This window comes from Alligator mississippiensis, chromosome 13 (genome assembly GCF_030867095.1).
Source record: "Alligator mississippiensis isolate rAllMis1 chromosome 13, rAllMis1, whole genome shotgun sequence".
Lineage (NCBI taxonomy): Eukaryota > Metazoa > Chordata > Crocodylia > Alligatoridae > Alligator > Alligator mississippiensis.
This window is the reverse complement of record NC_081836.1, coordinates 57,006,779-57,020,935: the sequence shown is the minus strand read 5'-3', so window position 1 is coordinate 57,020,935 and position 14,157 is coordinate 57,006,779. Positions and strand designations below refer to the sequence as shown.

The 14,157-nt window shown below is 46.4% G+C and overlaps 1 protein-coding gene across 1 annotated transcript; it reads right to left on the bottom strand.

Moving 5' to 3' along the window:
• Positions 1–13,514, bottom strand: CIAO3 (cytosolic iron-sulfur assembly component 3). Its single transcript, XM_019494539.2, has 11 exons — positions 13,403–13,514; positions 11,013–11,108; positions 10,289–10,432; positions 9,709–9,841; positions 9,178–9,312; positions 8,481–8,599; positions 7,073–7,202; positions 6,623–6,695; positions 3,611–3,748; positions 2,049–2,206; positions 1–856 (listed from the first exon to the last, which is right to left on the bottom strand). The coding sequence occupies exons 1-11, from the start codon at positions 13,466–13,468 to the stop codon at positions 618–620; spliced, it is 1,431 nt and encodes a 476-aa protein (XP_019350084.1). The 5' UTR covers positions 13,469–13,514; the 3' UTR covers positions 1–617.
• Between the last annotated feature and the right edge of the window lie 643 nt (positions 13,515–14,157).

Sequence of the window (14,157 nt, the reverse complement as noted above, 5' to 3'; positions counted from 1 at the left end):
TTAGACGTCGTGATAACTTTATTATAGGCTTCTGCCGTCTGTGCCCGTGACACTCTCAACTCTTGAAATGCAGTACAAATATCAGTCGGACTCCCAAAGACGGCTAGTCATGGGCAGGAATACAGAACTGGAGTCCAAGGTACTCTTAACCTAGTTCTCACTAAATGACAAATGTCCTAAGTGCCACAGCTATACAGCTTCATGCTGTGAAAATACAGCAGATGTGACATTCAGGTCTTGGCCTGGTAATATTTTATCTGGGCATCAAGAACATCCACAGCTGACTCCACGGCTACTCCTGCATTGGCTTTGACAGACGGGAAAGTGAAATGAATGCAGGCTTGGGCTGACAAGGAGGACCCAGAGGCTAATAGACATTATTGCTTCTGTTTTAAAAGACGTGTCAAACACCTTTTCCCATTCAGACCATGTAAATATCCTTCAGAGCTCTAAAAACGGGTTAATCATACCATTTACATCCTAATCAAATTGTACGCACGCAGTCGCGGTGAGGGAAGTCTCTAGAGCGTGCGCTGGCTTTGGAGGATTTCACAAGGAGCTGAGTAATAGTATGCCTTGGTTTCAAAGACTTGCAGTCACACAGGTTGGATGCTTCTTCACCATTTGATATTAAATCCAGTGCTCATTTTCTCCACGGCATGGTACTCTGTATGCAGTATTTTCCCTGCCTTATCAGAGGCTGCGCCACCCAGCCATTGTTCATACAGTTCCTGTACGCTGCCATTTGCCTCTGGAGTTTCAGTCCTGACAGACTCATACAACTGCTCGACTTGCTGAAGTAACTCCCTGCTGGGTTCGCCTTCAGCTCGGAGCTGACCGCCGCCATTTAAACAGCCTGGGAGCAAACAGATGAGAAAATAAAAGCTGAAATCACTTCCAAACCTAGTTGTCAAAGCTTACCCAAGAGCAATTAAAGCCCAATGATGCAAACACGATACAGCTGAGAGCAGCAATGTAACGCTTCCCACAAGAAAACCTCATTTCATTGATTAGCTTTCATCCCGCAATGATCTGATCCTATAGTAAGGTGGACGCTGCACCTCTATAGGTCAGGCAGGGCTCAAACCTAGTGCAGCAAAGCATGATGGAGTTATAAGGTGGACAACAGTGCATGGGGGGAAAAGAGACTGCTCTAAACCTTCCTGTTCTACACACAGAGTAGGGAGGGAGCAGGAACTTGTGGCTCTTATTTGGAGCCTGGAAAGCAAATGAACTGAAAAAGAGACTGCCACGATGTTAATTAAACGCTGGAGGTGATGAATGCCTACACGAAACAGCAGTGAGAGGCCTGAGACTGCTCTGGTTCCAGGCTTACTGCTCCTGGTCAGCTGCATGCTATCTAGGTGGTATCCTGCAACCAGCTGCTCAGCACTGAACAGCTTACTCCTCTTGGGGCTGGGCTGCAATCAGAACTGCTGTCTGCTCTGGGCTTCTCGTAGATGGGTGGATGAAGGCTGAATCCAGCACTCTGAACCCAGAGGATAAGGCGGCAACTCCTAACACCAGAAAGGTAAGAGACTGCTATGCAAAGCTGTTTGATACTTTTCTAAACGTTGATTCTTCTAACCCTTTGCAGGCCTGTAGAGGGGACGGTATAAAAGACCTAGGAGGTTGCATGTTGTGAAGATGGAGGAAGGTAAATGACTGATACTCCTAGAAAGAAGCGAAAGCAGGTTCTCGTGTCCCTAGAAGTCATTGCCTTTCTTTAAGCTATGCCCATGACTCATTTTTGCCCAACAAAGGAGGTAACATAGCACGAGTTCTATCGAGTGCCCAGAGGTTTACAAAGCTGGGAGGTTTTTTTTTGAGTACTGCACCAAGTGCTGACATACAGGTTCAATCATGACTGTAAAGTAACTTGCAAGGAACTAGCCTCCAAAAATACATCTGACAGCCTCACTAACTACCTCTAATCACCATACCCCGACAGACATTCAGGCTCCTGTCCAGCTCTCCATTTCAGATAACCTCCGAAGTCTCGTATAGTAAACTTCAAAGCCAGCCACTTAATCCCTGGGTAGCCTTACCTGACGGGCAAGCCATGACTTCAACGTAATGGTACGGCGACTTTCCTCGCTTCAGCTTTTGTACTAAATTCTGTATGTTCCGAAATCCATAAGCCAAGGCAAACTGTAGCAGAACCACGCCATCCTTCTCCAGTGTCACCTCCTGGAAATCCTTGTTTCTGGGGAACAGAAGCAGACAACATCTGTTGTCCAAACTGGTTCTCTACTTTACTCCTGATAAAAACACCGTGCTCCGACTTCAGTGCTAACGCACTTCCAAATGAAGAAGTGAGGGGGTAACATGGTGAGAGAGCTAACCTCCAAAATCCTGCTGAATTGGAGGTCCCAGCTCTGTCCCCAATCTAAAAGGAAGCATGTTTAAGCTTGAAGATAAATGTTTTCGGGTCTATATAACGCAGACGGCACTTGAGGCATATAGCTTATCAGTGTCTGTGCATTAATTGTTCTGCTGTTCAGAGCCGAGACCCAGAGCCACAACGGGGCATTCTGGTATCCTGACTTTCCTCCCCACTTATGCACTTGTGTTCAAGCTCTGAACTCTGTCCAGCCTCCTTCCCGTCAAGCGTGTAGGCCTACTGAGCTCCTCGGGTCAGGCCAGCTTGGGCTCTCTGACTGGGGAGCATCACACACTGCAGATACCACTTAGGAGATCTCAGAGTCATCTTAGCTTCCCTGGGTAGCGGATGCTCTCACCTGTATGACCGAGTTAGCAAAGACCCTGAGCGAAGAAGCTTTTATGTGAACATTATGGGCTTTCCTGGCTACCCTCTGCCAGCAGGCAAAACAGTGAGGCTGTTTTAAGAAAGAACTATAAATTGCAGGTAATCCCACCATGCAAAAATGGATATTGAAGAGCTCAGGTCCTCCAATAATAGATGGAAAAAATGTCCACAGCAAGGGAATGAATTGGGTGTTTTCATTATAAGTGTATTTCGAGGTGGTCGAGGATTGCTTCCACTCGGGGGCATTCCACTGAGCTAGAAAATGACGTTACATCAATATGGCTATGCACCATTATAAAACCGTACACAGGGTACATTTAACAGAGGTTAGCAAGAGTTTCACTTTAGATACAGGCCACCTCAGGCAGAGAAAAAGGCTTACTTGCCTTGCCGGTGGTCTTCCTAGCAACTGGGGGCCAAAACCCAGAAAGAGAACCCAGATGACCCCCACTCATTTAAGCCATCTGCTGCCAACACCAATGCTAGTGCTAGCGCACCTGCTTTTTAGCGGGTCGGATAAGTGAAAGAGCTCGTGTCCAAGAGTTTTGTCATCCAGACTGCTCTCGAGTCCACCGCAGCCTGAGACTGGGAACGCTGACAGAGCTAAATTAAAGCATGTGGGTGGCGGGGAAAGGGCGAGGAAGTCACAGAGGGAAACGGCTGCACAAACTGGCGGCTGATTTATGGCTAAATTAAATGTGGGAGAAAGCGGCCAATTCCCAGAGCTTGATGCAAAATGTTTAACGTTGGATAAAGAGCTTTTTGGGCAGCGGCGGGATAAGAGCATAAAGAGAACTGCACTGAGATAGTGCTCTGTGGGCAGCAGCTTTGACTCCTTACTTTAAAGGCTTATACTGTACTTCAGCCACTTCGATCCCAAAGAGGTCCTTGGCTGCATATCTGTAGATGTGCTCCAGGTAGCCGCCGGACCCACCTCCAGAATGGCCGAGCAGCTCCTCTTCTGCCGTGCTGCTGAACCTAGGGCACAGGGAGGGTAAAGAAGGTAACCTCATGGCTTTGTTGAATACAGCAGCTGGTGCACACTGGTCAATACAAGCCTGACCCCAAATCCTCCACAGATGCAACCATTTTGTCTTGGATGTTAGGACCTGTCCCAAAAAACACTTATGCTCGGGAAGTCTGGGACAGCTGAAAAGCATAGAAAGGAGAGATTTCAGCCATCACTTCTGGCCACCTGGTTCCCCCCCCTCCGCCTAACCGCACAACTTCTAGGAAGTCAAGGAATGAAAGGAATGAGCTGAAGTCACTTGACCTTTACTTTAGGCTCTCCTAAAAGCTTGCAAGCTAAAGGGCAACACTTGCACACGGTCTTAACTGGATCAAGGAAAACGCTGCAATTCAGCCACCCCATAAACAGTTTCATCTTGATGATCTGCTGCAACACAACTGGTCATTCAGCTGTTCCTTCTGGACAAGAGCTCCCAAAATGTAAGCCACAACAATGGCTTTTGTTATAAGATGATAATCAGCTGAGGGATGTGTTTATAACCTTCCTGAACAGCGTGACATTGGCATTCTGCTGCTCACAGCTGCTTGATTTCAGGTCAAATCTAAGATGTCTTTTACAGATAAAAAAACATCTCACTCCTAGAAGCACTGCACGACGCAGCGTTGCACCCTGCAATCATCTTCGGGGCCTATTTTTAACTCGGTTCTTGTTTACAGGAACTGAGATTCATTAATAAGTGCTTCAGTGTGTCTGGCCTCACGTACCGCTGCTCTCTGAAAAGGAGTTTGCCAGTAAGTTGCAGCCCCGGGCTAATGCAAACGGTTCCACTAGCAAAGCCGTAGGATGTTTGGCATTTGAACCTCATTCCTGCTGCCAAATTGAATAACCTCTTAATGGCCTCTTCCACGTGTTGAGGGATAAATTGGAATAACAGCCATCTGACTGCTTACATGAATCCTCCCAGGTTTATGGAATACGTGCGGTTTGTGACCAGGTGATTTATCAAGTGGGTTAAGGCTAGCAAAAGGTTACAGAGAAGCATTATCGCCACAAGCAGCATGCCGTTCTGACAGCATAGCCAAAGACTTTATCGAACCGTTGGACATCTGGTTCCACTTTCTAACTGACACTTCCATCCCAGCACTGCATTTTCAAACACTTCAGGATCCCTTTAGGACCTTCCAGTAAGTCTAGCAGAGAGACAGAAGCAAATGAAATTTAAATGGCCCAGCTACGTGGCAGATTTTTCCATGCTGAATTCCTTAAGGTGGCAATTTATAAGAAAGACTGAATCTCCCCTTGGGTTGTTTTAAATTAAAAAAAATTGTAGATTGGAAGTGGCTACTTTTTCCCTTTTATTGCTTCAGAAGTGTTGGTAAGAAGAGTTTATGTGGTGTTTTTATGATCAAGCAGACCCCATGCAAGTATACTGCCCCATCCCCAAGGTTTCCTAGAGCCCTGCCAATATACAGAGCCTAACCAGACCAACTAGTCCAAAGTGGGATTCTGCTGAATAGAAACTGCTAGGAGTGCTGAGACTTATCATCTTGGCTCTTGTCTACGTGAGGTTTAGGAAAAACCAAGCACAATTTCACTTACAATCTGGATTGAGATGAAGGCCCCAGTCCTGTAGGTGAAAGTGGACTGATGGAGCTGCATGGAGTCCCACAGAGATTTGAGCAGGTGCAGTAGTCTGCATGTGTGCCGTTCGCTGCAGGGCTGGGGCTTTCACTACCACTCTCGAGCACATGAAGTATTTGTGCACTGGCCACTTAGGTCACATACAGCCGCCGGCTTCTCTAAACGCTCCTCAACTTCACTGGGTTTGTTAGGCACATGCTGTTTCTTTCTTACAAGGTCATTTTCTACATGCTGATGAAGACGGGTCCTTTCAATGTCATGTTCAACGTGGTATGCTGCAGCTGATGTCAATTTAAGCACATGAAATATGATTTCTAAGTCCTCTAGTCTGTATGTGGTTGACATCGAGCCTGCAGGGTCAGTTTTCAGTTAATGCAATTAAAATCTCATCTGCATCGCACATGTTTAAGATAGCATGCTTAAGATAGCATGCTTTATTGAATAAAAGAACTCCCACGGAATAGCTAAAGTGATCTAGCTATTTCCTCATTTGAGCTTTAGCAATGGGATATATACAGTACTCTGCCTGTTGGGGAACACACTTGAACTAAGGACAGCAGAGCAGTAGGCTTCTGCATCCCATCAAATTACAGTCTCCATCATTCTACTGAAGGGGTGGCACCGGCAGTCTGTGTGTGGCAGGGACAAGCAACACTGGAGCAGGGAGCAGAAAGCAGAGCAGCAGATCGGACGGGGGAAACAGATCGCAGTGGCAGCAGCAAAGGTGTGTGGGGCAAACTTATGGCATGCCTGCCAAGAAAGGTGGCCCCCACTGGACTAGAGTATTGACTTTTTTCCCCTCCAATTGCTTATTAGCTTCCAAGCTTGTGGTAGTTTTGGGGGTTTTTTTAGACATTTCAGCAGATAGTGTGCGAGTGTTCAGTATCCAATTATCAAAGACTACCACGTTATCCAGGCTTTTAGGGACTAGTATATTCTAAATGAGTGAATTCACCCAGTCCTGCTGATTTAGGGCAAACTTACTGCTTGGGTTATGCCAAGCCTATAACACCCAGTGACTTCATATTCATTGACCTCCTTTTGCGGATCTCCAAATGGCTTGAGGCATAATCACACTTGAATTCAAAACCCATTAGATGTGAAAGAGAGATTTGGAGTAGAACTTAAGATGCAAAAATGTGCAGCCTTCGTGTTGCGAAACTGTTTTGGGAAAGGGGAATTCTGTTGCTGTGCTTAAATGAGAGATCACTAAAGGTGTTAGCAAGGTTATTTGTTCTTACATAGCATCCAAAGGAGCAGCACTCACATCTGACAGGGAGACCCCTTCTTGTTCCAACAACTTCAGCACTTCTCCTAGAACAGAACCATAGATACAAGTGCTCAATTTCTTCTCCAGCCTCCTTCCCGTGCCCCAAACAAGAGGAAGTGTTCATGGGCACAAAACCTGTATTCATAATGGTGCCCTCAGGAGAAGTTTTTCACAGCCTAACTTCTTTCTGCGGCACAGCAGAGGGTGTGCTGAAAGAAGCCATCTGAGCCTGGAGAGCTCAGAGGCGAGTATAATGTAATCCTCTCTAACAGAGTTTCACTGTTTCTAAGCTATGGTCAGTCTAGCTGCAGATGTGCTCCTAAAAACAGGCCACAGGGCACAAGGGCATCTTTACAAAGCGCTGTGTCCCGTGTGCAGTAGTGGAAGGAAAGTCAGCTGGAGCATCTCTGGTTCTGCTTACCCGTCGTAATCACACAGTCTACGTCCCGAGTTTGATACTGTTGGTTGAAAAAGTCTGGCCTCGAAGCCTCTAGTTTTTTGTCGTAACAGGGCATCACTGTCACGTGATATATCTGGTCAGGGGTTAAATGCTGCAAAAAACCCAAGAATATCGGTTAGTTTCACTGATTTTAAACACAGTGGGAGAGAGAACTGCAAAGGCACAAATGAGAATGAAGCCATTTAACTGCAATCTTACCTTTGGAAATCCTCTCCTTTTAAAAAACAGATTTAATATCTTTCTGTCCCTGCCCAACTGCACAGGAGAAACAGAATCACCATCTGTAGCACGCTTCAGCAATACCTTTTCCTGTTTTCTCTACTGAAGCTGATGCTCCTGGCATGCTCATGCAGTCGGGAGTCCCCAATTACATGCTTAGTCAGAAGATAAGCTTCCTATCCACCCTTACAGCCCAGACTGAAACAAGAACTTATGTTCTGCAAACAGCATCTCCAGCAAACAAACTGAAGGCAGACACCGCATTAAAAGTTCACCACCATCCAAGAAACAAGCAGAAGTCAAGGAAACAAGTTTTGAATTTGAGCCATTGTTTCAGTATCTCTTGCCAAATACCTTGAGTCCTTGCCAACTTCTGTAATGAGTACATAGATCTCCAAGCTTATTTAACACACATGTTAAAGCAGTGCTCGCTAATGGATAATGAATGAAAGCATCAGCAGTGTTTTAAGTTTCTTAGTAGACTTAATTCTTGGCTATTAGCATGACACCAGTCTTCAGGCATCAGAATGACACTTGAGAGGAAACGCATAGGGTTTAAAATATAGAACCGAATTACATCAAACTGAAATAGAAACACTAAGCTTGGAAAAAGCAAGTCATTTTTAGACAAAGTACGATCTGCATGAATGCACAAACTCAAGTTCTGTCTTAGACACGATCATAGCAGTTTTGTTTTAAATTACTTAAATTCTATCAAAATGCACTGGTAAAGCAAATGGGATGGTAAGAAGGGATGCAGAAAATCCCGTTCTACAGTTGTTAAATAACGTGCAGACATTTCAAGCGGCCTTAGGGCACCAAGATTGAAACTGCTACTGATCAGCTCTTGCTGGAAGCAGAAAGAAGGTGGAGAGACGGTCACCCTCTATGAGCAGGCAGAAGTAGGGAGGTAGATGTGGAGGTAAAATGCTTGAAGGAGTATGGTGACAGGATCTCACCTTAATGCTTTCACAACATTTATAGATCTTCACAGATCCAAATGGAGACTACTGTCAGCTGCCTTGCTAGCACTCCAACATGTTCATGTCAGAAAATCAGTCATTTTTTAAACCGTTCAAGTCATTTTAAAAGCAACTTAAAATCTAACTTCAGCAGCTTCCTGCCAATCATGGTCAACACCAAACTTTACCTGTTGTTCTGCAAAATAGCCTTTGATTAAAGAGCCCATGACCTGCTGTGGAGACTTGGTTGTACTAATATAAGGAATAATGAAGCTTCCATGGGTCTTCTCAGCATAGCAGATCCAACCTGAGAAGAAATAGGAAGCATACTGATTCACTGCCATGACTTTTAAATCATGCTATCATTTAATAATAACCATTTTCAGTCTCTTCCACATACAGAATATGTGTAGGCTCTTAAGAGAGAGCTTGGGACAAAACTAGTTTCTCAAAGTAACTTGCTCACTTGAAGTTTTAGATCAGGTCTTTTAATTAATCTAATTATTTCGAGAACTTGAATGCTGGTCTTGTGAACCCAGCATTCATTCCTGCCTGTGGCAGGGGGTCAGGCTAGATGATCTGTTCAGGTCCCTCCTGACCCTAGCTACTATGAAACTATGAGAACAAGAATATTTCTTTATAAAACTATTAAAGAACTTTTATAATATACTTTATCATAAGAGTGCCTATTTTAAGTTGAACAGACTGCTAAAAGAACCTCAAATAATTAACTGCATGCCACTAAAAGCCATTCTGTTCTCACTTACATGTGGTTTTAGCCAGATTAACATTTTCAGCAGTATAGTGCTGCTTTTCTTTACTGATAGTTTGTCCCAGGATTTCATCACTTATCTACCCATAGTTTATATACATTTTAAAACGTACCTGGACAGGCAGAGGCCAACATAGGCAAAGCCCTTTTGTCTTCAGTTTGCCTTCGAAAACGTTTCACAAACTCTCGCTGGCTCTCTAGGAGGCTGAAGTTTCTAGAGAAGGTTGTATCAAACACATAGTGCACACCTAGGTAATACAGGGATTGGAATTAAACACACAGGCAAAACACCGCAAGCTGCAATAAAAGCCCCAACCCAATTAGATTACATCTTGGTATACGTCCTGTTATTTATGGAATGTTGCAAGTACAAGCAGGTCGGTTTCCAGCAAATAAGCAGAATAAACCTGCATTAAAAATGATTTGACAGCTGGAAATGATCTAGGTTCCTTCTCTGCCTGCTGAGTTTACGATGCCTTAAAGTTATAGGAGATTGTGAATTTCCATTATTACTGTTTTTGAAACAGATGACTGAAGGCTTATTCATGCAGCTCTAATACAGACTAACAGAAGTTGCACTTAAAATATGCTCAGAAGATATGCCCCAGAATTTCCACCCATGATTTAGACTGTAATGTGCTCACCAAGGTTCTTTAAGAAAGCTGTCAGTTTCTTTGCTGTTTCTAGAGGATTCATCTTAAATCTCACAGCTAGCGATGCCCTGGATTGTGGTGAAACAGAAATTACAATCAGCTTCTGTTCACTAGGAGCTGCTGTCTGAAAAACAAGAGATAAAACATTAACGTTCCCTGGACAGTTACGCTGCAGAGTAACTGATATCTTTTAGCATGTTTAGTGTTTTTTAAGATGCTTCTCCACGGTCTGTGTGTGTTCTGGTTAAGGTTTTTTCTAGTGGTGAGATGGTTACACTCACTATAAGCTATGCTTTACATTTTTACATCTGGGGATCACAAGTTTTAAATATTAAGTCTTTTATAAATCTACACCAAATTTCTTAATGGACGCAATAGATGGATGTATTGTACTGAGAGAAGAAATACTACAGTCAGTTCTGGTTCTTACAGAACTTACAATCTCAGATTCTGCTATTTTCACATCAGCCTCTCAAACATGGTGTCATTTTCAAATCCTTCAGTCTATCCTGCTGTTTAGTGAACAGCAGGATGTTCATTTACTTATTAGTGAACCACTTAGTTCATTTACCTTATTAAAACTTAATGCTTTGTAGAGTTCTTCATGGCTTTGCTGAGTGATTAACACACTTTCTGCTGAGGTGATGCAGCCACTACATGCTAGACAGTCATTCAGGGTAATTTTAGCCTTTTCAAGCTTTTTTGTTCCTCCATCCTAGAAAGAAAGAGTTTAGATCCAGTCCCAGCCATAAAAAAACCACTAGTTGCTTGCAGCGTCTACAGCTTTAAACATGAAAGATGTTGCCTCTTTTCATCTCTATACCCTGTATGCAAAGATGCATTAGTGGAATCTCTGCATTTCAGTGCCATGATGAAGATGGATTAGAGAAATGTCAGTGAGGACATGCATCACGTCAAACCCGCTATTTTGGATTCAGGATATCACTCGCTCACTAACTTTAATGTTAATTTTTCTTACATTAACAGAATTGCAAAAAGTGGTGCATCTATTTCAGAGCTCAAACGACAAGGTTTGCAGCTGTAGATTCTGATTACAAAACTGGGACAGTAAAAGTGATGATCTCCCATCTCACTATATCATTCTAGGAAGAAAGATACATTTTTTTTTTCAATATGAAAAATATCCAAGAGGGCTGGCCACAAAGCTAACTGTTTATTGTCATGTCTTCACTGTCCCGTCCCCCCCCATCTGAGATGCTTAGTAGTTGTAAACCTATGAAACACACAACAATAAGGCAATTTCTAACTATTTTACACAAGTAGGAAGACACTACCTGATTGATCTGAAAGTAGCTCCCGTCATCTTCAATTCGGATCTTAGCTGCTGCTTTTCCAGGTTTCTTTTCAACTTTTATTGGCTTTACGCATTCCTGAAACAGAACTAAAACTAAAATATGGAAGAGGCAAGAGAGGAAAAGACTAATTGCAACTGGGCAGAATTAGCAAACAATCCTACAATTTCTGTAGTTCTCAAGGAGACGAGCGAAAGAAGGTTACAAAAGTACGTACCCCATTTTTACAGAAGGAACACTTTTCCAACATCATGCCAAAACCACTACGGTTTTACTGCCCCTATCAAACACCCTGAAAGAAGTCTTGCTCCAAACCGATGCTTGTCTGCAAAGTCCTGTCTTCTCTAAACTCTCCAAGGGTGATCGTGCATGCTTCATGTGAATGTTAGCAGATGGAGGCGTGGTCATTACAGTCAACAGGCGGCTGCTGCCAGTGAGGTTTCATTTTGATCGAAGGAAATCTGATGACTTTATATGGCTTGTTCCCAGCTCACTCTGTTCAAGTTCAGCAATTGAAGTTTTGAGGGTGTTTTTATACTTGAAACTTTTTATTATTTATGCAACCAGTTCTCTTCTCTACATCTGCCCAGCACCATCCCCAGAACTCACCTGCAGCTTAAATCATCCTTGCCCTGGCTGAATCCTCAAGCATTTTTCCATCACGACGGCAGTCTTGCTTGTACAGTTTTATTAAGTCTTTGCTCTGAATTTGGGGAGGTTCACAGAAAGCTCTCCCTGCAGAGGACCAATTCATGCTGGTGCCTTTGATATGCCCAATGAATCAAGAAAAGGCAACAGGGATTTGCTATTTTAATAGGGTAAGAAGAGCCATACCCAGTTCATTGTGTGGGTGGGAAACGTCACTGGAAAACTCAAGTGCTGCAACAAGTGTCGGTGAGGACACCATTTACGCTACAAACCTCTGACCCCAATCTCCCCCCTTTGTGCCGCTTTGTTGGCTATTCCCTCTCCCCAGTGTCACTTTTCTATTTGCGGTGACAATTAAATCTCACTTCCCTGCCTTCTTCCCTCCTCTTAATCCCTCCACACTGTAAGTACTGTGTGTAGCATCCTTTCTGCCCTTCTATTTCAGCTCTCTCTCTAATCTCTTCCTCTATACATGGAAGTCAGGTAGCTTAGTGCCTGATGCTTTCCTAAGGGCAGAAACACTGAGAGCAATCAAAGGGGTTTTAAGAGTCAGCTGGAATCCACTCACTGCAATAATTTATTAACACATCTTCCACCGGTCCTAGGCACACAAAGGAAGCTTTTTCAATGCAATGATTTTTCCCTGATAGCATGATGTTACTGTGCAGTTAACAAAAAAAATCTTTTTTTTTTCCCCTTTCTTCTGGCAGAGCTGGAGAAAGGCGATGAGAGCTCGCTAGCAGCCAAGGCTGCGGCAAAGCTGGCGGTGCTTAGAGACGCACGCACGCAAAGGGGCATTTGCTGATGGGTGACAAGATACAGGCAGTTCTTCACAGCAGAAAGCCTAGCCCCCAATTCACAGACGTTCAGGGCTGGAAAGGACCCGGTGAAGTCATCGGGGCCAGTCCCTGCTCTGGCCAGGAAAGACTGCAGGGGTCAAATAACCCCGGCGAGGCGTGCGTCCAGTCTCCTGAAGATCTCCAGGGTCGGTGCTTGCGCCACCCTGGCTGGGAGCCTGCTCCGGTCCGGTCCCACGAACCATGAGGATATCTTCCCTTATATCCAGTCTGAAACCGTCTTCTAGGAGTTCATGACCACCGCTCCTGGGGCGTTTTGATGGGTAGTTGCTCGCGGAGCCCCCGATGCTCTCCCCGGATATATCTGCGAGCTGCCGCCCGTTCCCCCGAAGTCTTCTCTTTCCTAGGCTGAACAGTCCCGCGTCGCCAGCCCTTCCTCGCGGGGCCTTGAATCGCACGAGCCGCGCCGCTCTTCTCTGGGCTCTCCCCAGCTCCTCCTTCTTGAAGCGCCGACCGCGCCACAAACTGGACGTGCAGTCCGGCTGCGGCCTCACCAAGGCCGAGCGTGGACCCCCCCCACTGCCCCTCCCCCCTCAGCCCCCCCACACTGCCCCTCCCCCAGGCGTTGCCCCTGCCCCTCCCCCCTCCACACTGCCCCCCAGCCATTGCCCCCAAACCCCAAGCATTGCCCCCGCCCCTCCCCCCTCAGCCCCCCCACACTGCCCCTCCCCCAAGTATCTCCCCCATAGCCCCCCCAGCATTGCCCCCACACTGCCCCTCCCCCAAGTATCTCCCCCATAGCTCCTCCCACACTGCCCCTCCCTCAGCATTGCCCCCCACCCCTCCACACTGCCCCTCCCCCAGGCATCTCCCCAATACTGCCCCTCCCCCCCACAGCCGGGCAGCCAATGAGGAGCCCCCTCCCACCTGCGAGGGGGTGATATAATCGTCCAGGTCGGCGAGCTGCAGCGCCCCGCTGAACACAGACGCCATGCCGGCCGCTCTGTCGTAAAGCGCGGCGGCTGCTCGTGGGGAGGGAGGGAGTGCGCCGCGCTGCCGCAAAGCGCGCCGCCACACTGCTGCAAAGCGCGGGGGTGGGGCCGCTACCGCCGAGTGCTGCGGGAGGGGTGGGTGTGCGCTTGCGTGGGCGGGTCCGGAAGCGCACTGCGCATGCGTGAGAGCTAGGGGGCGATGGTGCGTGGTGCTTGCAAGGGGCAGGCGGGGCGGAGGCCGTGCGTGCAATAGGGCAGGGGCACGAGCAGCTCGTCCCCTCCCTTTGCATTCCTGGAGGGAGTCATTTCTCAGAGATCCTGTCTATTGAGTGAAAGGAGTGGGGCTGGGGGGGCCCTGCAGAGCCCCCCTCTTCCCCAGGCCTTGCAGCTCCCCTGCAAAGCTCTTCCTCCACCCTGCCAGCATCAAACACTCGAGCACCTGCATCGCTCCTGCCTCCCCAGCGCTGCTTTGCAGCTGGCGCGCCCCAGGGTGCATAAGCGAATGCTCTCGTCTGCTACAGAAAAGGGACGTGGGTGCAATTCATTCATTCACAGAAGTGGCAGGGCAGCCCGGCTGCAAGGCACCTCCGGAGGTTGTCTAGTCCAGCCGTACCTGAGGCAGGATTGTGCCTATCCGAACCATCCTATACGCATCTATAGTTATATTTTGGCAGCCGTTGATCCGTTCTG

Bases quoted from the DNA above. Each gene is read 5' to 3' on its own strand.
- CIAO3 (XM_019494539.2), bottom strand. From the start codon at position 13,468: ATGGCGTCTGTGTTCAGCGGGGCGCTGCAGCTCGCCGACCTGGACGAT. The intron at 10,433-11,012 runs GTAGTGTCTTCC...CTTTCTTTCTAG, and splicing joins GCTACTTTCAGATCAATCAG to GATGGAGGAACAAAAAAGCT. The intron at 9,313-9,708 runs GTGAGCACATTA...TGTATTACCTAG, and splicing joins AGCTTTCTTAAAGAACCTTG to GTGTGCACTATGTGTTTGAT.